The sequence below is a fragment of the Lutra lutra genome, chromosome 2 (genome assembly GCF_902655055.1).
Source record: "Lutra lutra chromosome 2, mLutLut1.2, whole genome shotgun sequence".
In the NCBI taxonomy this organism is placed as follows: Eukaryota; Metazoa; Chordata; class Mammalia; order Carnivora; family Mustelidae; genus Lutra; species Lutra lutra.
In genome coordinates this window covers 146,875,793-146,902,906 of record NC_062279.1, presented here as the reverse complement: position 1 = coordinate 146,902,906, position 27,114 = coordinate 146,875,793, and the positions used below count along the sequence as shown (strand labels likewise).

General features: G+C 55.3%; 2 protein-coding genes across 2 annotated transcripts in view; one reads left to right on the top strand and one right to left on the bottom strand.

Annotated features, from left to right (window-relative positions):
* NSG1 (neuronal vesicle trafficking associated 1) overlaps positions 1–18,035 on the top strand; it is a 30,318-nt gene extending 12,283 nt beyond the window's left edge. The window contains exons 4-5 of the mRNA XM_047718865.1: positions 9,821–9,931; positions 16,592–18,035. Coding sequence (XP_047574821.1) covers positions 9,821–9,931; positions 16,592–16,795 — 315 coding nt within the window. The 3' untranslated portion in view covers positions 16,796–18,035. The remainder of the gene's footprint in view (positions 1–9,820; positions 9,932–16,591) is intronic.
* Positions 18,036–18,633: 598 nt separating this feature from the next.
* Positions 18,634–27,114, bottom strand: part of STX18 (syntaxin 18) — a 114,051-nt gene continuing 105,570 nt past the window's right edge. The window contains exons 8-11 of the mRNA XM_047718863.1: positions 23,742–23,800; positions 22,276–22,345; positions 19,911–19,991; positions 18,634–19,186 (exon numbers count right to left, since the gene is read on the bottom strand). Coding sequence (XP_047574819.1) covers positions 19,091–19,186; positions 19,911–19,991; positions 22,276–22,345; positions 23,742–23,800 — 306 coding nt within the window. The 3' untranslated portion in view covers positions 18,634–19,090. The remainder of the gene's footprint in view (positions 19,187–19,910; positions 19,992–22,275; positions 22,346–23,741; positions 23,801–27,114) is intronic.

Sequence of the window (27,114 nt, the reverse complement as noted above, 5' to 3'; positions counted from 1 at the left end):
CGTTTTAATTACTGTAGCTTTGCAGGAAGTTTTGAAATCGGGAAAGATGAGCCCTTTGACTTACTCTTTGTTTCCAAAATGGCTTTGGCTATTTAGGATCCTTGCAATTTCCATTTCTGCAAACAAGGCTGTCGGGATTCTGCTAGGGATTGCGCTGAATCTGCAGATCAGTCTGGAAATAGTCTCGTCCTCACAACACGGAATCTTGAGTCTGTGAACACAGGACGTCTTTCCATTCACTTGCGTCTCTGACCTCCTCCATTAGTGTCCTCTGGTTCGCATTGTTCGAGGCCCTTCTCTTTCTGCTGGAGGTAGTGAACTCCAGCAGTATCCACTCTGCCTGAGGCTGTGGCCGGTGCAGCTCACACGGGGCTCTGTGTCCAGCTGCCGCTGCTGCCAGGATCCCGGAACAGGGGTGTTCTCCTCTTTCGTTTGAAATCACAGTATTTCTGAGATCTTGGTGTTTGCTGTGTTAAAAAACAAGCACATACACATGTGTACTTATCTATATGGAAACCCCACCCCAGGCTCTCCCTGATCTCTGCTGCTCTCACACACTGTCCCTTCCAGGCCACCGCCTCCAGCCGTGGGGCCCAAGCCATCAAGGGCCACCACAGATCATATGCTGGGGGATGCCAAGTGGATACAGCTCCCACGTAGTAGCTTTAACATCTTCCCACTGTGTCCTGCTGCAAAGCTCTTCTTGACAGCTGCACAAAAGTGTTACAATTGGGGGATTATGGAGAATCTGCTCCCCCACCCCGCTCAATGCACATTGGTAGCAAACACATCTTCCAGCCAACTGGCCACACATCCGCAGGCTGTGAGAAATGATAATTCGACCCAAAGGGGCAGCTGCCTCCCAGCATTGTGCATTGCTTGGTGGGTTCCTCCTCCTCGATGGGGCAAACAGGGACGGGGGTCCCCTCCTGCAGGACACAGGCTGCTCCAGCCACACGAGCCGAATGCACCATATTCCTTGATGCCTCTGGGCTCTGGCACAGCCTTCTTCTTCAGAGCACACCCCTTCCACCCTTCCTGCCCCGAAGAGCTGCTCTTCCTTCGAGGCCCAGACGTACCCCTTCCCCTCCCCCAGCCCAAGTCTTTTCCAGCACCATGGGGACTGCCAGTACCCCCCCGTCACCGTGGAGGAGCTGTGACAAGCCATCACCTTGCAGGAGAGGCCAGGGTTGAAGCCGTGTGGCCAAGGACATGCCAAGGGGGCCTCTGTCTTGTCTTGAGAATGTCCACTGGCCACCGGGGGATTCTAAGATGGAAGAAGGCCGGGCCCTGGGCCCTGAGGGGCTTTTTGCTTTTCTTTGTGGGCCCTTTCCTCTTTAAAAAAAAAAAAAAAAAAAAAGTGGAAGAATAAAGGACGTTATTTTATGACCACCTTGGTTTAAAGAAGACTGTCATCTAGACTGGATTCACGATTATTATATAATTATTTCCGGTTTTCTAACAAAATTAAAAACCATTTTCATGGGTCGCTGAGAGCATCACAGGCCCCAACCCTGGGCCTCACATGCCCCCTAGAGGCAGTGGCCCTGCATCTAAGTGAGTCCCCTTCCTCAGCCCCAGGAGCTCCCCGGCCTCCGCCCCTGGGGGCATGGATGGGGACCAGCGCTGGCTGTGGACCCAGGCTCTCCAGGCCTCCAGCATCCCGGGTCCCGCCTCCTTCCTGTACGTGATCGTTTCCCTCAGAAAACCCAGACAGACTGGCACCTCAGCAAACTGAATTCATGTCCCATTGGATTCAGAGATGCTCTGGGTTGGCTCTGGGTACCCGAGGGCGGCTGGATAAGTGCCCCTGGAGAAGATGGAGCTGGGCAGCCTGCCAGCTGGATCCCTCCACACCCTCCCTCCCTCGGTGGGCACCAGGGAGATGGGCTCCAAAGGAAGTGAATTAGCTCCATGGAGCGTCCAGAACCAAGCACCACCAGTGGGGTGGCTCAGAACAACACACATTTATTCTGTTACAGTTCTGGGGGCTCCAAAGCCCTGAATCCACGTCACTGGGCCACATCATGGTGTTGGCAGGGGGCTCCTCTGGGGGTTCCAGGGAAGGATCTGTTTCCTGGCCTTTTTGAGCTCCTACCATCTCCCCAGTCCTTGGCTCGGGGCCCCTTCCTCCACCTGCAGCCCAGCGTCCTCCAGTGTCTGCTGTCTCTGCCTCCCTCTTGTAAGGACCCCTGGGATTTCACTTGGACCCACCTGCATAACGCAGGAGACCTTCCTATCTCTAGACCTGGATTAAATCCATCTGCAGAGTCACTTTTTGCATATAAGGCAACATGCACAGGTTCCTGGGGTTAGGACCTGGGTGTCTTTAGGGGACACTGCTAAGCCGACCCAGCTGGCTTGCCTTGCACTGGTCACCTGCACTGGCTGAGCCCCAGTGTCCCTGCAGGAGAAATGCAGTCTGTAGTAGTGCCTTCGGGTGCTATCCTGAGGGGTACCCCAGCTTTACTGAAACTGCCTGCCTTGGCACAGAGCATGGTCGAAGTCTCTGGAGCTACTCTTCATAGGGTACTTTGGCAGAAGGGGGCCAAGGGTAGGGTGGGAGCTTAGTCGCCCCCAGGCTCCAGGAATTTCATGCAGGAGGGGATCCTCTGTTTGCCCCATGGGGCTGGGCTTCGGTTGTGTCCCAAAGCATCTGGAAAGTTTGTTTTTTTTTTTTTAAAGACTTTATTTATTTATTTGACAGACAGAGACCAGAAGTGGGCAGAGAGGCAGGCAGGGAGAGAGATAGGGGGAAGCAGGCTCCTGCAAGCAGAGAGCCTGACTCGGGGCTCGATCCCAGGACCCTGAGATTATGACCTGAGCCAAAGGCAGAGGCTTTAACCCACTGAGCCACCCAGGCGCCCCAGCATCTGGAAAGTTTTAAGGAATACCAGGGCCTGGGTATTGCTCCCAGCATTCCACTGCTGGGGCTCTGGCGGGGGTCCCGTCTGGGGTCCCCTTGCTGGGATCCTCGGTGGGGGGGGGGGGTCCTGTGATTCTCACACACAGCTGAGGTGGAGCCCTTATGTTTAAGGCTGGGTCCCTGCATGTGGCTGCTGCTTCTCGTCTCACAGGCACCCCTGGGCTCTTCGCACCATGCGGTGGTCTTGTGGCTCGACTTGAAGGTGGGGTCTTTTGGGTGACTGAGCCTCCGTCAGGCCAGATGTGCACTGCAACAGTGTGTGGGATTGGGCTTCCCGCTGTGTAACAAGGGTTCACTCTGCGACCTGGGGTCCCCAGTGGGGGGGGGGGTCTCCTGGGCACCCCTCTCTAAGCTTGGGTGCTAGGCTGGCCTGCCCATTTCCTTTAGAGAGGGAACCAGAGGTCGGGGACGGATGCCTTTTCCAGAGTTGCTTTGTGTGTGGGGTGTGAGCAGGCCTGGAACCCAGGGCTCTTGACATGTGTTGGGCAGTGCACGGCTAGTTTTGTCTTCTAGTTGGAGTATTTTGGAATGGATTGAAAGATGGGGCTGCTGGTGGTTAGGGCTCTCCAGAATGCTTCTGGTCAAGGCCTGTCGACCTTTGAGAAAGCCTAAAGAATGCTCCCAGGAGACAGGTATGTCTGGGTAGGTAATTTTCACTTTTTTTTCTGGAATATTCTTAGTTGTCTCATGGGAGAAGGGGAGGTTTGTGAAACTCTCCAAATTGGGACACACTTTTATTTCACTTGAATCACTGGGGAAGAGGAGATGCTGGGCTATGTGGTATGTGCACGTGCTGCTGGTGTTGGAGGGGCTGGGATGTTCCAGAGCCTTCCTGGAGGCAGCGGGCCTGGTCAGGGCTTTGGAGTGTGAGGAGGAGAGAAGGTGATGCAGGCTGGCATGCTGGGGAGGGACAGGGATGACAGCAGACAAAGAACACCCATAGGGGAGGCGAGCCAGCCGTGAGCTCTGCTCAAAGAGCTCTGGCATACGGGGCCGTGTGAGTTCACTCTGGGCCATTGAGTGATGGGCTAGAAACCTCGTGGTATGTGCTCCAGAGCTCACAAATACACGACTGGCGCCTTAACCAGCAGAAACTGATGGTCTTGCCATTCCAAAGGCCAGAAGCCCAGGTCCAGGTGGGGGTCGGCAGGGCTGTGCTCCCTCTGAAGCTGGGAGGGGAATCCTTTGTTGCCTCTTTCTAGTTTCCAGTGGTAGCTGGTGACCCTAGCATTCGTTGGCTTTGCAGACGCATCCTTCAACTGTCTATCTTCACAAGGTTCTCCTTGTGTGTGTGTCCAAATTTCCTCTTTTTATAAGGACATAGTCACATTGGATTAGGGCCCAGTGACCTCAGTTTAATCACATCTGCAGGGACCCCATAGGTCACATTCAAAGGTACCAAGGTGTAGGGCTTCCCTATTTTGGGGAGGGGGAGAAACAGTTGAACCCCTAATGGGCCTAGCACGTGATCAAACCCTTGATCCCTAGTCATTCTCCCAGCGAACGTGTAAGAGCACGAGGCTTTGTTCTCCTCTCCAGAGATGAGATATGCAGGTGATCTGCTTAGGAACGCAGCTGGCAGGTGGCAGAGCTGGGATCCAATTCTGAGCCGGCTGGGGATCTTTCTGGAAAGGCCCATGCTCTCTCCTCAGGCCATGGTAACCACAGGGGAACATTATGCCACACAGCAAAGGGGAAACCCACATTTCTTTTCCTACCATGGGGCACTTCCCAGGTCTGTGCAGACGTGGGGCCAAGGAGAGGTTTGAGGTTTGCAAGGTGTGGGGGAAGAAGAGTGGGGACAGCCTCCAGGAAAGGGGTTTTGCCCCACTGGGCATCTCCTCCTGCCTATCTATGGATTTCCTTCTTTGTGTCTCTCCCTGACTATTCCTGGAACTGTCATGTTCTCTTTTCTTGGTTCTGTGAGCTCCTCAGTCATCAGGCCTGGGAATCCCAGATAAAAGGCCCAGGCCAGGTTCCAGGAGGAGGGCCCCAGAGAAAGTGGTTCCCCACAGCCTTGCTGAGAGATGGGGCTTATTTTTAAACCTAAACAGATGGGGCGCTGGGAACCAAACACAGTTGTGGCTTCCAAATTCAAGGGACAGGCTTAAGAACGCCCTAAGATGTAAGATTATGTATGTGCGTGTGTGTGTGCGCATGCATGTGTACGTATTTTCATTGAGAATTGTTTGACATATACCATTATGGTGATTTCAACGGTGTAACACAAAGACTCAATATAAAAATTGGATTGTTTGGTTTTTTGCTATTGAGTTGTAGGGGTTCCTTATGTATTTCAGACTTTAACCCCTTATCAGATACGTACAGCTTGTAAATATTTTCTCCTACTCAGGAGGTTGGCTTTTCCATTTTGTTGATGGTTTTCTTTGCGGTCCCACTTTTAGTCTGATGTCCCACTTGCCTATTTGCATGTGTTGCCTTTGCTCTTGGAGTCAGATGTAAAAAAATCATTGCCAAGAACAGTGTCAGGGAGCTTAACACCCCTCTGTGTTCTTCTAGGAGTTTTATAGTTTCAAGTCCTATGTTTAGGTCTTTAATTGCTTTTGAGTTAGTTTTTGTATATTGTGTAAGAAAGTGGTCCGGTTTCATTCTTTTGCGTTTGGCTGTCCGGTTTTTCCAGTACTGCTTACTGAAGAGGCTGTCCTTGCTCCGTGTACATTTCTTAGCTTCTTTGTTGTAAATTAATTGACTGTATATGTCGGCTCATTTCTGGGTTCTGTACTTTAATTTTATGTCCGTACCATACCAGTTTGATTGCTTTTGCTTTGTAATGTAGTTTGAAATCAGGGAGCACGATACCTCCAGATTTGTTCTTCTTTCTCGAGATGGTTTTGGCTATTTGGGGTCATTTGTGGTTCCATGCAGATTTGAAGATTGTTCTTTTTCTGTGAAAAATGCCACTGGAATTTTGGTAGGGATTGCATTGCATTCAATCTGTGGATTGCTTTGGGCAGAATGGACATTTGAACAATATTCTTCCAAACCACGAACACAGAGTATCTTTCTATTATTTGTGTCATCTTCACGTTTTCTCATCAGTGTCTTAGAGATTTCAGTGTACAGGTCTTTCACTTCCTTGGTTAAACCTGTTTGTAGATATTCTTTAAGATGCAATTACAGATTTTTAAAAAAGATTTTATTTATTTATGAGAGAACACAGAGTGTGAGAGCATGAGCAGGGTAAGGGGCAGAGGAAGAATTAGACTCCCTGCTGAGGGGGGAACACATTGCTGGGCTCCATCCTAGGACCCTGGGATCAAGACCTGAGCTGAAGGCAGATGCTTAACTGACTGAGCCACCCAGGTGCCCCAGATGGGCATGTTTTCTTACTTTCTCTTTTTGATAGTTTGCTATTATGTATAGAAACACTGCATATTTTTTGTGTATTGGTTTTGTGTCCTACAACTTTATCGACTTGTTGATTGGTTCTGAGAGTGGAATTTGGTGGAATCTTCAGTGTTTTCTAATATGTAATATGTCATCCTACAGTAGTGACAGTTTTGCTTCTTCCTTTCCAATGTGCATGCCTTTTCTTTTTCTTAATGCTCTGCCTTGGGTTTCAGTACTGTGGTGAATAGAAGGGGTGAGAATGGGCATCCTTGTCTTTTTCCCAATCTTAGAGGGAAAGCTTTCAGTTTTTCACCATGACGATGTTAGCTGTGGGCTCATCCTAGGTGGCCTTTATTGTGTTGAAGCACATTCCCTCTATACCCACTTTGTTGAGCTTTTATCATAAATGTTGAATTTTGTCAAACACTTGTTTGGCCTCTCTTGAAGATGATCACGTTTTTACCCTTTATTTTATTCACATGATGGATCACATTTATTTGCGGGTGTTGAACCATCCTTGTATTCCTGGAATGAATCCCATTTTATTATGGTGCATGATCCTTTTAGTGTATTACTGCATTCAGTTTGCTAATATTTCATTGAGGAGATAATATTCTAACAGGACTTCTTAACCTATTTTGTGCCACGGGCCTCTTTGGAACGTTTTCAAATGCCTAAAATAAAATACAAAGGGTTATGGGGCATGTGGCTGGCTCAGTCAGTTAAACATCCTACTCTTGATCTCAGCTCAGGTCTTGAGCTCAGGATCGTGAGTTCAACCCCCTGTTGGGCTCCATGCTGGGCACGGAGCCTACTTAGGAAAAAAAAAATACAGAGTGTTATGAAGGAAACCAGTTCTGTTAGATACAGCTCTTGCCACAGACCACCTTGGGGAAGGCAGCCTGGCAGCCCTGGACAATCCAGAGCCCCTGAAGCGGGCCTTGCTACCCCGAAGAGCTGCTAGCAGGTGGCGGGGTCCTGGGCATGGAGATTGGGTTGGGGTAGGCCCTGCATTCTGGTAGCCTTGTGACCCGAGTGAGGGCACGGTTGACAAGCATGACAGCAGCGGCAACAAGGGCAAATGCTTCCTTGCATGGTGCACGCTGTGCCCAGGGGCTGGCCTCAGTCAGACCGCATCAAATCTTCAGCCTTCCAGTCCGCCCGGAGAGCTGGGTCCTTTTGGTGACAGGAGCCAGACTCAGAGGAGCTGAGCACCTTGCCCAGAGGTGCCCATCCCGTGTCAGCACCAGCAAGGCTGCTGCTCTCGTTGGAAAGCACGAGGGTTCTGGCTGCTGCCTCTGTTACCGTATGGCCCTCGGTCTGCCATCCCCTCTCCTTCCTTGCAGATTTGACCTCCTTCAGCTCTGCTCTCTGCTGCCTTTGCAGTCTCCCTGGACTGTCTGGGTCTGCAGCTGTGTTCTTGCCATGTGCCGTAGTGGCCCCCAGAACCCCGTGGTGCCTTTCCTGTGGGCACCTCGGGCCCCAAACTATCTGTGACTTCATCCTGTGCCCATGCGTCAGGCCTGGGCTCCCTGTGTGGCATGGACTGTCAAGGCAGACTGTGGTTTCTCTGACCTGGAAAGGGTCACGGCCCGGACAGTCCAGGTGAGGGAGGGTACCCCAAGGGCACAGGAAGGGAAAAGGCGGGTGGAGGACAGAAATGGTGATTGGGACGGGTGGGACTTAGGGATGGGGAGGCAGGGCCTCATGGGAGGTGATGCAGAGGCTTCTTGCTGCCTGGGGCCTCAAGGGCTGTTCCCTGGGCCAGAGAACACAGGGGACAGGTGTCGCCCTGGCTGTTGTGAGCGTGACCTGGGGAGGAGTAGGGAGGCAGGTGGCCAGGGTAGGCGTGAGAGGGGAGGGAGGATCTGGGTGCTCGTGGGCCCTCAGGTGTGTGGGCTACCTGGATCATGTCTCGTGCCCACCCAGTGCCAGAAAGGGAGGGCTCTCCATGGGGGCTGGCCCCAGCATGCAGGCCACGTGCTTTGAGTGGCCCAGCGCTGACCCCAGCCAGGGCTCCTGGCCACCACGACACAGGCCTGGCAAGGACCCTGAAGACTGGTGACGAAGAGCCTGGGAAACAGAGGCAGGGCCCAGGGGTGGGGCGGTACTCACCATGGGAGACACTACCATTCTCTGCGGGTGTTGCCCATCCATGCCTCCTTCCTACCCTCACAGCAACTGGCAGGTGGGGAAGTGTCGTCTTGTGGCATGGGTGAGGGGACTGGGGACCACCACAGCCCCGCAGTGGAACTGGGGCCACGATGCCGTGCCTGAGGCAGGGGAAGGGGGACGCATGGGGCGACTGTCTGTCCCTCTATCCTCTGGGTGAGCGTTCCTCACACACATCTTCTCACCTGGCTCAGAGCTACTCTGTTCTCCTTTCACAGATGGAGAGCCAGTATGGTAACCGGGGCCCTGCAGGATGAGGGTACGTCTGCCCAGGGTTCCTGAAGCCCGGATGGGGCTCAGTGCACTTGGCTTGAGGCTGTGCCCAGCTTGCTGGGGGCTCACCCCCAAGCCTCTTTCGCAGCCCCAGAGAGTGGTGGAGTTCTGCTGGTGCTTAGCAGCCTTGGAGCTATGTGCAGTGTGGAGAGGGAGCTCACGGGGACTCTGGAAGGGGAGGGGGAGGGGAGTAGCTAACGTTTACGGAGCCCCTGTCCTGTGCCAGCACCCAGGGGCCCACTGCCTCGGACTTTCTCCCCTGAAAGCTGTCTCTGCTAGCAGGGTGGGGAGGCTCCCCTGACCTGACCTGCCGAGACTTTGCATCAGCTTTTAGCCTCCGGACATGCCCTGCCCTTGCCAAGGGGGCTCCCAGCAGCCAAGCGAGCAGCTTTGGTGCTCAGATCCCGTGTCATTTTGTCCCCCATGCTCCGCATTCTCGGGCTGGGGCAGGATCTCACCCTCCGCACCCGCTTTCCTGTCCCGCACCCATTCGCATGGGTGGGCTGAGCCCACACTATGTGCCAGCCAGCTTGGCATACAGCGGTGAAGGCGGCCGTGCCCCTGCGCCAGCAGGGACGGCTCTCTGGGGAAGGGGCACACCTGAGCACACAGGAAGCTTAAGGGCAGAGGTGACGGGGGCCCGGGAGAGTCTGGCTTTCCTGCTTCGCTGGTCCCGGCCCCACGGCAGAGCTGGTGGCCGGGGCTCAGGAGACATCTGGAACAGCTGATGAGCTGCTTGCTGATGAGTCACTTCGGTCACTGTCAGCAGGCAGAAAGGCAACCCGCACCCCTGGCTCAACCATGCTTCCAAGTGTCTATGAGTCTCTATCGTGTCTGTACCCTGAGCTCCCCAGACAGGACCTGGAAGACTAAAAACAGGGCGTTTACAATAAAGAGAGCTTGTGGATGTGGTGAGAAAGTTGTTCAGTGAAAAGTGATTCTTCTGACCTCTCGTCCCCGAAGCCTCCCGGGACTCCAGTGTGGGTCTCCTTCTAGAGACGGTCTCTTCGTGCACTGGAGTATGTCCGTGTGTCTGTCTGGCTGCCCCCGCACGCGGGTCTTCGCAGCCACCCTGATGGGCCCCACTTCTACCCACAGGTCTCCGTGCTGGTCCTCTTCGCCCTGGCCTTCCTCACCTGTGTTGTCTTCCTGGTTGTCTACAAGGTGTACAAGTATGACCGTGCCTGCCCCGATGGGTTCATCCTCAAGGTAAGGCTCCACCTCCCCCTGAGGCCCCAGGTACCCTCCCGGAGGGGATAGGCACTTGAGAAGCGGGGGCTTCTCCTGCTTCTTCTGTCAAGCTGGGGGTGGGGAGGGGGGAGCATGGAAAGGAGGCAGAGGGGCAGGAGAGAAGGCGATCTGTAGCAAGGCGGCTCCTAGGACTTGACCTCAAGATGGGGGAGCAGAGGCCCTGAGGGAGGAAGGGCTTGCATGACGGGGACCGGGGGGAGGGCTGGGCACACGTCCCACACACCTTGGCTGCCTGCTCCCCCTGGTGCCTGCTTGGCTGGGCTCCCTGTACATGTGGAAATGCTTGCTTTGCTCTGATGACTCTGCGTTCCAGAAAGTCTGCAAGGAGCATAGAAGCATACACTGGGAGCAAAAGGATTAAGTGAAAACAAAAAAAGGGCGGGGGGGGGGTGGAGAGAGACGAGGGGGAAGAGGTGAAGCACGAGGAAGTAAGATGGCCTTGCTGTTCACTTGCTCCTGTTTCCCACTCAGCATCTGGGCCCACATTTGGTTCTGAACTCTCCAGAGCCCGTGTGAAGAGGGAAAAGGATGAATTCCTGGATCTGGTGTTGCCTGAATTAAAGCAGGAGCGGCCCATGCTGAGGGAACACACGGACGGGCTTGGTTTGTCACCTGTCACCCTGTGGCTTTGCTCTGGGTTTCGGTGATGCGAGGGCCATGGAGCCCTCGCATGAGTTAGTCAGCGAAGCCAGAACTCACACTGCCCTTCAGCCCTTTCTCTGCACTGCAAGTGTGTATGTCGTTATGTTGTGCCTGCCGTGGGCCCCTTGCGGCTGCTCTTATCCGGGTGCTGAACTCCAGCCAGGACCCATTGGCTGAAGGTCCCCACCTTTGGGAAGCTCCCTGCTTTCTCAAAGGAAACGTAAAGTCAGTCGTATACCGAGTTAGGTTATAAGCGATGGAAAATAGAAGAGCAAAGCAGGGTTGGGACTGCAGTTTCTAGAAGGGTTGTCAGGTTTGAGCAAAGCTCATGGGAGGCCAGTGAGGCAACTGTGTGGGGACCCAGGGGGAAAAGCCCCCCCGCCCTCTGCCCCCATGCTGCCTTCAATGAACCTGTGCACCTCCTGGATGGGCTGGGAGAGGTTATGGTCTGCTTGGAAGCTCAGGAGATGCTTCGGTTTAAAGGAGGTCAACCCAGAGGGCCTGGGGGCTTCAAGGAGAGGAGGGAAGCCCTTGACCAAGCAAGCTCATTAGCAGACGCTGGAGACCGGCAGGGCCAACCCAGGCTGGCTGGGGGAGCAGCGGTGCACACGGGACAGCAGGGCGGTGCAGGTCTGGTTAGTCTGGAGGACTGGGGGCAGGGGGATGTGAGCCAGCTATGGGCTGGGCAAAGGCCCTGGGGGAGGGCAAGGAGGAAGTAAGGGCATAGCCACTCGGTTGCCTGTGGAGGCTAGAGGTTCGGTGAGATGACCCAGGAGGCTGCTGCAGGGAGCCTGGGGTGAGAGAAGGGTCTGGCCTGCTCAGGGTGCTGGGGATGGAGAGACGACTTGGGGGATGGGGTGCAGGGAAGGAGGAGGGGAGGACCTGGTCCAGAGCTGGGTGAAGCAGAGTGGCTGATGTCATGGAGAAGAAGCAAAGCAGATGAAGGAGTGGTGCCCTGATGGGAACAGGGTGCACAGAGGACAGCTTCCTGGGGACTGGGCAGACTGCTTACAAACAACCAGGGCTGGCAACTCCATCGGGAGAACCCAGGGTTTGCTTCCGGACTTGTTCTCTCTGGACCAGGGCAAGCTGCCTGCGTGGAGGAGGCAACAGGCTAAATTGCCCAGCCCACAAGGCCAATTCTGCTCGAAAACCTAGGCTGGGCAGGTGGAGTCCAAGAGAGGAGACCCTTGCAGGGGGAAGGGCAGGTCTCTGGGTATTTAGAGGCTCTGTGGGTGAGCCTGGGGCCCAGCCAGCCTTGGGAATTGAGAGTCCGGTAACGTTCTGTCACTGCATCTCCCGGGACTTCAGCATTTTCCACTGGCCTTTCCATCTAATTGGGGGCAGGTGTCCTTCCTGGAAACCCTGGCTAGGAGGACTGGGGAGCTGCTAGTCTGTGTCTAAAAGCCCTTAGCTAATGCTGGGGGGGAGGGAAGGTGTGGTGCGTGAAGGGGGGTCCCATGGGACCCCAGAGCCAGAGGGACCCCACAGGGGCCACAGAAGTCCTGGCGTAAGCCTGAGGACAGCCGCCTGTGCTGTGGGTGAGAGGAGGTGCAGGCCACTCCCACCGGGAGTGTCATGGGGGGGATTTAGGCAGGCAGATATGGGCTGGGGGGATGCTCGGTTTCTGCCTTTTTCCTAAACCTTGAAGTTATTATGGGAGTACTATGGACAGGCTTTAAAAGGAATGGGAACTTGCCCATGCTGCCCATTTTGACCCATGGGTATTTCCTGTAGACCGTCCACACGCATTCTCACCACGGTGCACCAAGGTGCATGTTTTCACCTGTGCACAAGGAACACTGACGAACGCTGGCCATGGGCCAGGGGCTGCTTGGAACGCGCTTGCTTGGATTACCTCGCTGGGCTGGTGGTCATTCTGTCTGAGGGCGGAGGTGCAGGGAGCTTTGGTGACCTCCCCACACTTGCCCACAGAGGGGCATGAGGGTGCAAAGTCTGGCCTGAGACAGGCTGGGTCAGAACTTCCTGGGAGCCCCTGGCCCCAGGCTCGCCCCAGAACTGGGGTACTCACCTACCACCAGCCCACCTCAGTGCCTCCCCACAGGTTCCTCCAGCAGTCCGTGTGGGCAGCAGCAGAACCATCCAACCCCCCTGGCCCGGTGCCCAGAGGGCAGGGGGAGGGGAGGCATGCTGTCAGGTCTAGAGGCCCCGGCCTAGCCTGGCGTGGAGGATCACATGGCCCAGGTTCTTGCAGGACTCTGTGCTGGCGAGTGGAGGAGGGGAAGACAGAGCGAAGGGCCGGTGGCAGTGCTGATTGGGGACAGGGTGGCTGCCTGCCTTGCTGGATGGGGGCTGCTGCTTCCCCCCAGACACAGCCGTGTTCGAGCTGCTGCTGAGATGCAGGCGTCCCCTTGGTGGTGCCCCTACAGCTTTTGATCTTCCCTGTCCACTGTGTGAGCACGGACACATCACGGCTTCTTACCTGAGTGGCCCATCGCTGCCTTTGGTCCTCATGGCCACCCAGGAGGTGGGGCTCCCCTGCCCCGTGTCGTAGGCAGGGGAGCTGAGGCCGGGAGCAGGAGGAGCTGCGGTAGATATGACCTGTGGCATGGGCAGGCCTCCATGGTCACGCTCTTTCCAGGGCATGGCTCTGCTGCCCCCACTGACACCCTGGACAGGCAGACTGGGATGGGCAGCACGCTGCAGACTGTCCTCTCCCGGAAATGGCTCCCTGTGTTCCCTGAGGGCTGGTAGGTAGTTGTGATCCTGGTATCTTGGGCAGTAGGGAGCGGGGAGGAGGCAGGAGGCCCGTTTTCCGTGGGGCAGACAGTCCTGGGCTGAAGGGAAGGCCCGTGGTGACTATGTCCCATAACCAACCAGCCAGCAGCTCAGAGCCTCTCTCAGTCACCCTGGCAGGAAAACATGAGAGGCACCGGCCTGGGCAAAAGAGATGCGTGGACATGCTGTGGACTGTGCTGGACCCCAGTGCTCTCCACGTGTCCCTGCAGCCCACGCTGACCTGTCTTTCACCCCCTCACTACCTTCCCAGACCCACCAGTGAGGAAACAGTCCCTTGCGGGCCAGGCACTGGACCAGGCACGACACCACGGCATCTGTCAGCCACGCCGAGCAGGCACTGACCGTGCTCTGCTGAGAGGCCAGGCTTGCCACTTCCTGGTGTTGGAGCCGCAGAGCCTGGGCTTCCTAGGGGAGGGCCACGGGGTGGGAGCAGGGGACTAGCAGGGTCGGTTTCATATGGCCCGTGGCCTGGGCTGTGGCCTGGTGTTTTGGCATCCCGGGTGCCTGGCATGCTGGGCAGTCTACTCGTGGGAGAGCTGGTCCTCAGCCATGCCTGGTCACTTCACAGTGACACTTCTGTGGCCAGCGTCCTGGGAGAAGCATCCTGGGGGAGAGGGACCTTCATCATGAGAGGCTGCCACGTCTGAGTGCACGGGAGCTTTTCCGCGACTGGGGCGGCAAGCATCACGTGCTCAGCCCTGTGTCCCTGCCTTTGACGCCAGGCAACCGCCAGGCTACATGGACCTGCCCGCTGGGGAGGCCTCTGGGTTCAGAGGACATTACAGTCTGTCCCCCAAGAGGATGTTGTGCAGGCCGTGGTGCTTACCTGGTTCGGGCCATGGCAGCTTTGTCGGGAGGCCTCGCAGCCCCCGTGAGCGCTGCCGATCCCGGCACTGGCCCTGGCCCGCGAGGGTGCTGAAGGCCGAGTTGGTCATGCGGGCAGGGCGCGGAACCCATTGTGCGCTGGGAACCGGAGAGCCTTACCTCGCTCCTGAGGCCTGTGTGTACCGGGACAGGCCCGGACACTGGCTAGATCTAAGCCTGTTGGTGCTCTGGGCAAACCATGGTTCTGCCTCGGGGCCGGGCTTACTGTCTCCTCGGCTCACTGTCCTGTGTTTGAGTTGAGCAGGTCACCTGTTGGCAGCTTCGCACGGTAACAGTGTGTGGGGTTCTGGGCACTCTGAGCTGGAGGCCCAGGCTGGAGAGGTACTTCCCCTCCCTGGGTCTCCCTGGCCCTGTCTGTAAAAGCACGCTGCTGGAAGCTTCCTCACAGTGAGAGAATGTGCGTGGAAAGCACTTGGCAAGCTGTCAGGGATGAAGAGAAGGTCAGGAGGGGAAGAACAGCGGCATGGGAGGCAAAAACCCTAGTCCCGTTTTCTTCTGCCAGGGAGATGGCAGGTGGACCTCAAATCTACAGGAAGACCTCAAGGAGCAGCCCCCCCAATCTGCCTTTAGCTTTCAGAGACTGAGCAAGAGCTGGCCCCAGACCAGGGCAAGGCACCTGGAGAGGGTTCCCCGGCTGCATCCCGGGCTGTCCCTGGGGTCTCCTGGTGCCCACGTCCACGGTGCAGCAGCCGTGGCTGGCCATCCTAGCAGTGGCCTGAGGTGCCCAGAGATGTGGTCATCAAAGGTCCCGTCAGTGTCCACATGGTGCTTGCCTGGGGGAGGTGAATGGACACTTGGAGCAGCTTGGCTTCTTGCTGAGCCCCATGAGGTGGTCGGAGTGCCCTGGGTGGGGCTTGGGCTTCAGGTCCCGGCTGTGCACCTGCCAGCTGGGTGGCCACGGCCGAGACAGGCCAGAGAGATGGCACTCAGGGCACCGAGCCTCAGAGTATCTGAGATGTTTGAACATACAGATGGCTCCCAGGCAAATGTGCTGAGTTAGACCTCTCGGGGCAAATCTGGGCTGTGAAACCCTTCCTGATGACCATGGAGGTGGCCAAGGCCGGGCACCCATCTTAGTTGCAGTCTCTCCTCACCGTCTGAGAGAGGCGCCATGGTGTTCACGTGTGGCTCTGGTTGCTTAGACACGTGGGTTAACATGGCTTCCACAAGCTAGAAGTCGACCTCTCTCACGTGAAGGGTCAGCTGGAAGGTGATAAGGTTCTGTGAGGTCATCCTGGAGCCCCAATTCCGTCTCACTGCTGCCCTGCCAGCTCCCAAGGTATTCTTCCCTGGGCAAAGGCAGCCAAGAAAGGGCTGCGGGAGAGAGCCGACATCCACTCCTGTCCCATTGGCCAGTGGTCCCATGGCCTCACCTGGCAGCCAGGGGAGCTGGGAAATGTTAGCTGGGCGCCAAGTGCCTGCTTAGCTCTGGGGGGATGGCTGGTGGAAGACAACCCACAGCCCCACGCACCTCCCTTGTGGGCCTGAGCTCCACCTCTTGTTGTGCGGGCTGGCCACGTCAGCCGTGGTGGGGCAGTGGCTTAGCTTGGCTCCTGGATTGATAAGGAAAGGCAGCCTGGGGTGCAGGGTTTTAACTTTTGGGGGTCCTAGACCTTTTACCAGCTGGTGAGAGCTGATGGTCTCCCCATCCCCTATCTCCCCAGGGTTCTGTTGCTTATAGGGGCAGAGCCTCTTCCTTTGTGGACAGCTGTCCGGGATAGCCCCTCCCCACCCCAGCAGGCTGTCTGGGGTCCTCGGGGACATCTTGCTGCTTTCTGGATCACAAGGTCACACTGCTCCCTCACAGGACCTTGCAGGCCTTGTGTGGCTGCCTCTGGGACCCAGGTCACTCTTCCCAGTGTGTGCCTCGTGGTGCTGTGGACTGTCTTCAAGGCTGGTCTCCTCTGCCTCCAGCGCTCTCCTTCCGCCTCCCCTGTTAAAAGCCTAGCTCCCAGGAAGCCTTTCCAACTTCCCTCCCTTCACTACTTGACTATGTGGTTTCTGGTAGATGGAAGATAAATGACAACCAGGGTGAGATCTTTAGAGAAGCAGGAAGGCCCACAGTCATTACACACATGCCCCCGGAGCCCAAGGACTGCTGTGTCCTGGCTTTGTTAGGGAGGTTGACCCTGTCGCCTCCCTAAATCGGTGTCTGGTGGTTGCTGGGCTGTGCCAAGGGCAGGACCCCTTCCTGCTTTTGCAGATCATTCTTTTTCTCCTCTCGGCTCTGGGAAGGTGCTCGGTAAACATCTGTGAGGTGTTACCTGGAGACACATGCTGGCCTCCCCTCCAGCCTCGGTGCCCGTGTCTCAGTGTCCTCTTGTTTTTCAGAACACGCAGTGCATTCCAGAAGGCTTGGAGAGCTACTATGCGGAGCAAGACTCCAGCGCCCGGGAGAAGTTTTACACCGTCATCAACCACTACAACCTGGCCAAGCAGAGCATCACGCGCTCGGTCTCCCCCTGGATGTCTGTTCTGTCGGAAGAGAAGCTGTCTGAGCAGGAGACTGAAGCCGCCGAGAAGTCCGCTCAGTGAGGGCAGGTTCCTTAAGAGGTATCACTTGAAGGTAACCAAGGGACTCGGAGGGACGTTTCATTAAATGTAATTACCGATACTTTAGAGGTTACTCATTTATGGTGCAGCCGCTTCCGTTTGCTGCTACTGCTTTGCAAATACAGCCTCTGCTGCTGGCTGCTCATGGGCATAAAACCACAGCATATCAGCGCAGCTTAAAGAGCTCCGACACCACCTTCTATGTTAAGGAATCTCCATTTAGCTACTTTACTGGGACTTATTGGAAGCTATCAAAAAACAAATTTACACTGGATATGCAAGGGGTTTGGATTCAGACAAATAATGCATTTTGCGGAAATGATTTCTTTTACATGCCCCCCACCCCCGCCCTTGCCGTTTGCAGTCCTCAGTCCACAGCCATATTCACAGTGATCCCACGTTGCTAAGAGCAAGCTGTACTTCAGAATTTCTTCCAACCTTCAGTCAGGCGGCAACAGGGCCGTCGCTGAGATGCACAGTAGTGAGAGGTATAGAGAAGGAAGGAAAACAGGACATCCGGGAGCGGATGCACCCCTTCCTTCCCAGTGCTCATCCCTATGTGTGCACGTGTCCCGCTGCCGAACACTCGGGGTCTCTATTCCCCCCCGCCCCACCGGAGTTGGCATCTTGGGTGGAGAGCACCGTGTTTCGCTCCAGCACACGTGAGGCTGTGGAAAGAGTGGTCCCTGGGCCGCGGGCTCCAGGACTCTGTCCCCCCATAGGTAGTCCGTCTGCTCTGTGATGTGTTATAGGAACAAAACCCCTTTGGTCTTTTTGTTCTCTTTGGTTATGAATAAATTTGCACCAGTAGCCCTGTTAGCAAGTTAGTTTTCAAAAACTTACTTGTGTTGGAAAAGTGAAAATGTAATTGCTGGGGAGCCAAGACTGACTTATTTTGTGAGCCAGAACTCCTTTACTGTAGAAGCAGGCAGGAAAGGCTGCGAGGGGCTGGTGTGGTAACTTGCAGACCCAATGACGACATTTCAATTCACAATCTTTGTAAGAAAATGATGTTTCAACCTGAATCTTGACATTAAAGTATATGTTTACAAAATTGCCAGTTAGATAAGTATGTAAGACGATTAAATAGAAAAAACGACATTCACAGACATTTTCTTCCATGTTATTTGAATGTGTTGTTTCTGGTGGACATGTCAAACACTTCACTGTTTTTAGTAGATCAAAAATAAATGGCGACTAGCGCAAGACCTGTTGCAAACAAGCATGGTGACCATGGTCGGCTCCATTCCTGTTCCCGAAACCGGATTTCATTTATCAAGGGTGTTCTGAAACCATGGCTGTGGGCTTGGGGCTGGGAGTAGGGCGGGTAGCGAGCCTGAGCTGCGCATGCAGTAAAGGCTGTGAGGTCCCTCGGTGAGCAGGGACCACACGTCTGTGAGCGTGGCCAGGCCCATGTATGCGCACCACTAAGGCAACACACCCCTTGGTACCATCTAGATGTTTTATTGGCCGTAAACTCACTCACAGGTAACTTCCGACATTTTCGCTCTGTGCAAACAAGGAACACAAGGAGCCCACAGCTGCGCGACAGTCAGTATCGCACATGGGCGTGGGGCCCCACGGACCACCAGCGAGCTTCTGCACCGAAGTGGCTCCAGAAGTCTCGAGCTTCCCACTGCAAACTGGTGCTCCTGTTTCCTCCAGGGTCAGGCACACAGGTCGGGGAGCCATAGGCCAGGTTCTGGCTCTGGACACAAGCTCCAGGGGCCCCCTCCTGAGTGTCCAGGGTCTGTCCCCACCCTTCTTCCCCACCCAGCAGACAGGCGTCAGCTTCTGTGACCCACTGACAGGACGCAAAGTAGCTCTAGGTGCATTTATTACATTAACAGGACAAAGGTTTGTTTCTAGAATAGAGTGAGGCTATCACAGGGCTCAGGCAGAGAAGAAGCCACAGGAAACAAAGAAATGATCATTGTGAGAAGTTACCAACCGGCACTTTTCCCCGAAGCCACTGGAAGGGCAAGGCAGGAGCCTCCTTGAGCCCCGGGCCTCCAGCTGTAGGGGCATCCGGTGAGCCCCCCCCACCCCCACCTCAAGTCAGGATTGCTGCTATATAGGCCACTTTCCACTTGTGTTATTTTCTCTTTCCGCTACCAAATGGGCTTAAAACCACAGGTCTGGGTGTTCCTTCTGTGACAGTGTGCCTCTGTCCCAGCCCCCTCCCCCCTGAACGGCGCGGTGATGAAATCTCACAGTCCCGCTCCGATACCGGTGACCCTTGACAACGCACCATCCGCCAGGAGCAGCCAGGACAGGCTAGCTGTCATACCAGTCCAGGAAGAGTAGGGAGAAGGAGCACATCACCAGGAAGAAGAGGACCCACACTCGGAAGCCAGCGTTGTTTTTAATGGCCTGGGAGGGGTGGGGAGGAGGAGCACAGGGATTTGCATCACAGGGGATCCTGGTGTCAAAGCCCTCCAGCACTCCACCTGTCCCGCACACTCTCCCTCCACTGGGCGGGAGCAGCGTATCGCTGAAGCTTATGCTGGCCGTAATTATTAGGCAAAACCACAGAGTGGGTCTAGAATCCGTAGGCAAACAGGTATTTCCCTGTTTCTCCCAGGAAACACCCAGAAACGGTCCACATGTATCCCAGAGTTAAAACCACACGCACCGACCAAGCGCACCAGGACTGGCCAGGCTGCAGTCCCCCAGGAGTACAGTGCCAGTGGTGGCCCCATGTCAACCCAGCCTGAGCACCACACGCAGAGGACAGAGTCTACCATGGTGGCCCCAAAAAACAGGAACCAAGGCTTTGGCCCTTGGGGTAGGGAGGGGTTTTAAGAAGCTTCTCCAGTGGAGCCCACCCCTGGCTTTAGGGATCTGGTCCAGCCCTTGCCAAGAGTGACCTCATACGCCTCTCACTGCTCCTTTGGAGGGCCGTGAGTCATGTCTCTTGGTAATAGCGGGGGCCCAGGGTTTGGTGGGGATGGAGATGAGACTGTGTGGTGCCATCAGGTGAGCCCTGGGGGCTGGGCCCCAGCAAGGCACTCAGGCAGCCATGCCAGCAAGACGACGGCTGCTGCCCAGACGTGGTGCCACACTGGGGAGACGTGGGGGGCCCAAGAGTACTCACCTCTCTGATGTCTTCATTACCCTCCTTGATATTCTCAGTTGCTCCGACAACTAACTGGTGAATGCTGTCGATCTCGGCTTCCTGTGGAAGGACAGTGACAGGTAGACCAAAACAGTCTCTCTTTCCCCAAGTGTACAGACATCAGAAGCCAGCAGCTGCCACTTAGGGAGGACTGGGACTTTACACACATGAGCCCACGAGTCCTCACGGTGCCCCGACGGGTAGGCAGCATCCCCATTTTGCAAAAGGGAAACTTAGGGTTCAGAGAAGTTTAGTAACTTGCCCGAAGTCACACAGCAAGCATGTGGCAGGACCAGGACTGGAACCCAGTGCCTGTGCCCCATGCACCCCCAGCTGCCACCTGCTGTCCCACTTGCTGGTCAAGAAGGGACAAACATGAGAGCTGCCGGCTACACAGTAGCTGCCAAAAGCCAGGGGCTTTTCTTCTGCTCTCTCCTCTACTCTTTGGACGTCCAGAGACAAACGCCTCCAAATGCGTGTGCTTTAAAACACGTTAGCTCCTCGGGGCGCCTGGGTGGCTCAGTGGGTTAAAGCCTCTGCCTTCGGCTCAGGTCATGATCTCAGGGTCCTGGGATTGAGCCCCACATCAGGGCTCTCTGCTCAGCAAGGAACCTGCTTCCTCCTCTCTGCCTGCCTCTCTACTTGTGATCTCTGTCTGTCAAATACATAAATAAATAAATAAATAATCTTTAAAAAAAATTACCAAAACAAAACAAAAAACAAACCCCACGTTAGCTCCAGGAAAGTGCTTTGTACTTCACTATTTTGTGTCTCTCTTAGAAAAAGAAAGAAAACAAAACACAAAACTAAGGCACCTGGGTGGCTCATTCAGTTAAACCTCTCTCTGCTTTCCACTCAGCTCATGGTTCCAGGGTCCTGGGATTGAGCTCCATGTCCAACTCCCTGTTCAGTGGGAGCCTGCTTCTCCCTCTCCTCCCTGGTTGTGCTTGCTCTTGCTATCTGTCACTATCTCTCTTTCTCTCAAGTAAATAAACAAAACCTTTTAAAAAAAGGGGGAGCTGGGGCACCTGGGTGGCTTAGTGGGTTGGGCCTCTGCCTTTGGCTCAGGTCGTGCATGGTCTTTGGGTCCTGGGATCGAGCCCCGTGTCGGGCTCTCTGCTCAGCGGGGAGCCTGCTTCCCCTCCTCTCTCTCTGCCTCTCTACCTGCTTGTGAACCCCGTCAAATAAATAAAATCTTAAAAAAAAAGGGGGGGGGAGCTAAAATGTACAAACATTAGCTCCCATGTACTGATAGGCTGCCATGAGCCAGGCATGTGTACCTCTATACCAGCTCTAAGGGCGACACAGGGGACACCTGCTCCACTCTGTGGAGGGTGGCGTGGCTCAGGGCACCCCAGGTTGGAGCCAGTCTGTCTGACCCTCCCTGGCCTCTGAGCTCTCCTCCCATGCTGAGATGCCTCTAGAAACAAGGCGTGTGCTCTGACAGGGACAGCTGACTTCACTGTTGAATGTGTCAGGAGGCTTCTACGTGAAGGTTAGCATACACACGCCTGAAGAGTTCCTTCAGCGGGCTGTTAAAAAGGACAGCTCTTATGAACGTGAACTTCCAAACTGTTAGGTTTCATGTACCTAATTTACAATGACTCGACTCGGGCTCCGAGGTTCAGGGCAGGTTTTGGGAGTGAGGTATAAGCCAATGAGCCCAGTTTCCTACAATGGAGCAAAGTGATTTTGTCTCTGAAACCTTTCCACGGTCTGTGGGTATTATAAACAAAAGGACAAACCGATCAGGTCTATAACAGCTTTGCGTTACTGGCTGGAGAGATTTCAGCAGGGGAGGCAGGTACACGTAACATGAAATCCTCTTAGAAGAATGATCCTGTTTGCTGTGTGGATGTGACACCTGAGGGCACAGACCTGGTACTCGGAGAGGGCCAAGTCTGGGCTCTCGTAAAGGCCGACTCAGAAGCTACTCCCCCAGCAGGTGCTGTGCTGGGGGCTTTCTGGGGGCCACCTCTGAGATTTACAGCAGCCCTGCAAGGGTCACAGCCCTGCAGAGCCGGCAGGCCGGCCTGGTTCCCTGTGGGCATCCAGAACAGAGTGACCTGACTCCCGCCACCTTCGTGTGCTCCACCAAACACCCGGGCTGGACCCTCAGTTGGGTCTGGGCCACCCGAGAGCAGAGACGTCCCTGCCACGCACAGAGGCTGCACCAGGGGGACAGGAGGCCCTCCCCTGAGGAGCCCCCTGAGCGCACATGGGCTGCGTGCACAGGGCTCTGGGTGCTCGGGTGCAGAGACCAGGCCAGCTACAAGGAACGGCTGGACTTCACAGTACATTCTTTGATGCTAACACTTTGAACGATTTTTTTTTTCTTCCTTACCTGTTGTAAAACCTTCTCTGTGAATATCTCCTGGAGTCTGGAAATTTCAACCACTCTCCCTTCGATTTGCCTTCATTTGGGGGGAATGAAAAAAAAAGAGGTTACAGACAACCATTAGTACTTGGTAGTCCTAACAAGAATGCTACGCATTTCTAAAGGGATCGTCTAAGTGAGAAATGGAGGGGACACCACCACAGCCTCCAGAGAGGGAAAGGGACAGCGTGTCATCCATGAGAGAGGGATGGGGCACCATGTCAAGCTTGGGAGAGGAGACAGACGTTTTACTTCTCGTCTCTCCTCTGAAGTCTCTCAGTTTGGAGGGTATTGTGCAATTTGGAACCCCGTCCTCCCCTGGAAGCTGACCCGCAGGGCCCTGGTGTGGAGTCCATGCCCTGGTTATAAAAGGCAGTCTTCTAGAAGGCCTGTACCCAGCCTAGTAACCACAGTAACATGGTGGGGATTCAAAAGAAAGCACCAGAATGTGCTGACAACTCAACTTTGTTACTGCTCAGTAGGTTGAGGGAGAGTCTATCTGCCACTCTAACCAACTTCCTGTTGAAAGGAAAAACTCTGATTCCATCTGAAAAATCTATCTGGATCCAGCAACCAAGTGTCTGGGCTTCCTGTTCAGGGGCAGCAAGGGTGTCCCAGGGGTGGGCTGGGGCTTGAGCAGGCCTAGAAATGAGGATGAGCTCCCAGCCCAAGAGGCCTGCTGTGTAAGGGCAGGAGGCAGCCACTCCTCCCAGGGCTTCGAGGTGTAGGAAGGGAGAGCGAGGTGTACAGGGGCAGGGATGGTGAGGGTGGAGTGTCAGAACAAGGACCAGGAGGCCCACGGAAGAAAGACAAAGGCTACAGAAGAGCACAGGCCGGGTGCTGTCAGAGAGAAACACCTGCATGTGGAGTCCCCAGGGCTGTGTGGGTACAGTGCCGGGAGGCATTTTCTCTTGGGATGAGCCCACAGAGCAGCAGGGCTTCCCATTCGGATGCTTCAAACATTCTTGGGGAAACAGGCCTCAAGTGCTTCCCCTGAGGACCAGCCAGCGATGGTTCACATGGGCAAACACAGCCACTTGCCTTTGGTGCTGCCGACCCCTGTGCTGAGGGAGCAGACAGACCCTGGCAGGGCCAAGAGCAGGAGGCTGCCCCTGGCTGGTGGTTCATCACAAGGCCCCCATCTCACTGGGAGTCATGAGGCGCAAACAGCCCCCATGCTCCCCCGCCCCCAGTATTTGGTGCAATCTGCTTGAGGTCACTGGGAATAGCATGAAAGGGGTGACAAAAGGGGGGCCCACAAGGTGACCGAAGTCAGTAAAGTTGGGCACCTGCCTTCACCTCCAAATGGCTCGGGGACGGGGGTGCATGTGGCCAGGGCCACAAGCGGACACCGTGACACCAAAGTGAATTTATTCCCCATTTCTGGGAAAGCTATCACAGAGGCCAGCAGCCCGGAGAAACCACATACACACCTCACTTCATCGAACAGGCTGTTCATTTCACCAATGAGGCGCTGGTTTTCTTGTTCAAACTGTGAGGAAACAAACACATGAAGGGTGATGTCATACCCAACACAGCCAGAGGCAAGTGTCTAGCAAGGCCTCTGCACGGAAATCTTTGATCTGCCCTCTAAGGATCGCCACCGAGGCCCTCCTTCCAACATCAGCATGACAACATCCCTGCAGCTGGACTCGTCCCTGCCTGGGAGCTGCCCTGATGCCCACGAAGGTGAGCCTGGAGGCACGGTGGGGGGGGGGGGGCGGGGGGAGCTGTCATCCCTCCCCCTGCTCTCCTCTGGCTCCCACAGGCCTGTGCTGTCTGCTGCTGGGTCCATCTGTTTTAAGTGGAGTGGTGAGGTCCAGCAACTTAGCTGAGAGCAGGGCAGTGTGATTTCAGAGCTGTGCTTGGCCAACCCCATGACTGGAACACAGGCCCAGGAGCCAGAGGAGCCGTGTTCCCAGGGTTCAGGCTAGCGATCAGGCTTCGGGATGCAGTCCGGGTAAGGATGCTGCCCTAATACGCGGGAACTTGCTGGAGCCGAAGTGACTCTGTGAAGCAGACAGCTCTCCCAGTCCATTCGTGTCAGCTTGACTCTGGCCCAACAAAGGACAGTGTGTCTGAAGCTTCGCCATGGTGTGGGGCCAGCCGATCTCCTCCCCCTCACCTACAGAACCAAGCACTCTGCCTTCTCATTCCCACTCAACTCTGGGGCAGGGTTCCCACAGACCCGGCCCAAAGGCCACCTTCTCCGTGACCTATCCCGGGCCCCCGGACTTGAAGCTAGTTCTCATTTTTCTAACCTTGGCCTAGCACCTTCCGAACATCTCTTCGCATATCTCAGGCCTTGTCAGAAGCTGTGCACATCCCCAACTCCCTGTGGGACTGTGAGCTGCCTGAGGGTGGGACCTGAGTCAAACCCAAACTCTGAAAAGGCCACACACCCATTCTTCCTTTCACATCTGTTAAAGCTGCAGCTGCATCCACAGAAACTTTCTGAGGATCTGTCTGTGGTAGGCGCTGCGCAGGGAACAAGTGGAAGCAAGCTCTCGCCATCCAGAGGCTTTGCCATTTGACTGAAGATCCCGCTACCCCTTGCTCAGTAAAACAATGGAGGCCGTGCTGAGCTCGTCACCAGCAGGGACTCACAGTCTCCCTGCCACTCCTTCCGGCTTCCCTCACAGGGAGGGAAGCAGCTGTGCTCGCTCACCCCTGTACCTGCCCGGGCTGCTGCCTTTGCTACACTTCCTCACCCCTCCCTGGGTTTCCCTGTCCTCCCTGTGCCTTGCTCACTCCCACTCACTGGAGACACGGGTTGGTGGTGGTGGGGGAGTCACTTCCTCAGGCAGGGCCTCTTAACAGTCCTCCACTCGTCCCTCCAGCCCTCCACGCTGGTGTCCTCTGTCCCATCCGCCACACTCTTGCTGCACCCATTCTCTGCCTGGCACCTAAGCTCCATCCTCATCATCTTTCAGTCTCCTCTGATCTGTCCCCCACTCCTTGAGGGGTCAGAGTGAACTAAGATGCCAGTCACGTCACTTGGCAGCACGCCAGCCCTGTCCCATGGCCCGCAGATCAGTGCAGAGGTGTGGCCTTCTCCTGTGGCCTGCTGCCCCACCTCTGCACAGGCTGGCGGAGAGCCTGTTAGGCACCTTCCTAGTGACCAGGCACCTGAGGCAGAATGAATCACCTTCCTCCATCTCCTCTTATCAAAAGCTCCTCTGCACTTGGCCCATCGGCTGCACTTGTTGCCCCCATTCTGGCGTCTTCCCTCCTGGGGCGGGGACTTCTCTGGCCTCTCAGCGCAGGGCAGGGCCTGACACACTCCACGGCACTGGTGCCCAGCCCTGCTGCTTGTTCGAAAACCAAGACACCTTTGCTCCACCCCAGACCCACTGGGTCAGAAGACCAGGGATGCAGGGGGCTGGCTCAGCTTGTAGAAAGGGAGAAGTGCTGGGGAAGCACATGCAGGGCCGCCCTAAGCCCCCCGGCAGGCCGCCTTGCCGGCTGCTGACAATGCACGCAGATGGCCCTTCTCCTTATGCATGCAGCGGGTTATTTACGGGAATAGAAACTTCACTTCAGACTTTGAAAGTATCAGCTCTGTTAACTGTCAACAGTTAGTTGAGTGCAGTATTTAAGGAAAAAATACAGTGACTTTGGCATGTAGGTGCTAATTTATTTTCAATAATTCTCCCAGGTACTACTTAGGGTTTTTATTTATTTTTGCTGGCGGCATTTTCTTATTTTTCTAATGACAAAATATGGCCCTGTCCTTTTAAATCCTCAGCCCTTTTATGCTTTTTAAACTGTTCCTAAGCAAGATTAACTAGGGGCTTGAGGTGGTTTATTATGGGAAAGTCCCCTGGGAACAAAGCTCTCTGTTCCACCCCAACTCCAGGGCACGTGGCCCCTGCTGCACATCCTTCTAGGCCTCCGGGTAACTATTACCTCTGAAGGACTCCTGTCAGCCCTGCTCAGGAGTGGGACCAGATTCTGGCTCTCATTTCCTTTCAAGCCTTGGGTTCTTAAGGCCACCGGCAAGTACCCAGTCCCTGGAGGAAGTGGGAGAAACTAATGCCTCGAGGGATTAAGCGGCAATAGCGCTGAGGAGAGAGGTTCGCCAAGGCCAAGACCTTCATGGAAAGCGGCCTCCACTGGGGGTGGGAGTTACAATGACACTGTGTTTTCCAAAACAACAAAACCTCTTTCCCACAGCCAAGTGCAAGGTGGTCAGTTCATGAGACCTTGTGGGTCTTGGGCAGATCAGGCAGTGGTCAGGCCGCTGACAACATTCCTTGCACCAGATCTCAGGGTGGTTTCCAAAGCTGCCTTGGTGGCAAACCCGTACACCTCTCCTCTCATCTTCTGAGTAAGACAGGGAGTGGCAAATGCTGGCCGGCAGGGGCTGGTTGGGGACATGCCTGGGACTTCAGTGAGCCAGCCCCTACAGCCTCATGGCAACTCCTGGATGACCCTGGACTGGTCACTGGCTTCTGTTGGGCCTGTCGTGTGACCAGGCCTCTTCGTCAAGAGAGGCGGTGATGATGCCGAGGGTGGGGAAGGAGGGCTCCTTTACTTTCTAAGCTGGACCCCTTGGGCAACTAACTTTCCTGTGTCCGTCTTCATCACTAAAACGGGATGCTAACACGACTTAGTTAGCGGTTCTTTAACCCACTGAGCCACCCAGGCACCCTAGTTAGCAGTTCTTAAGAGGAAGATGTGCGAATACATATAAGTGGCTTACAAAGCGCATGGCTCACAGGAAGCTCTCACTGAGTGCAAGTTATTATTATTTAATTTCTCCAGGAGTGAGATTCCAGATCTGCAAAATGAGTCATGAAATGC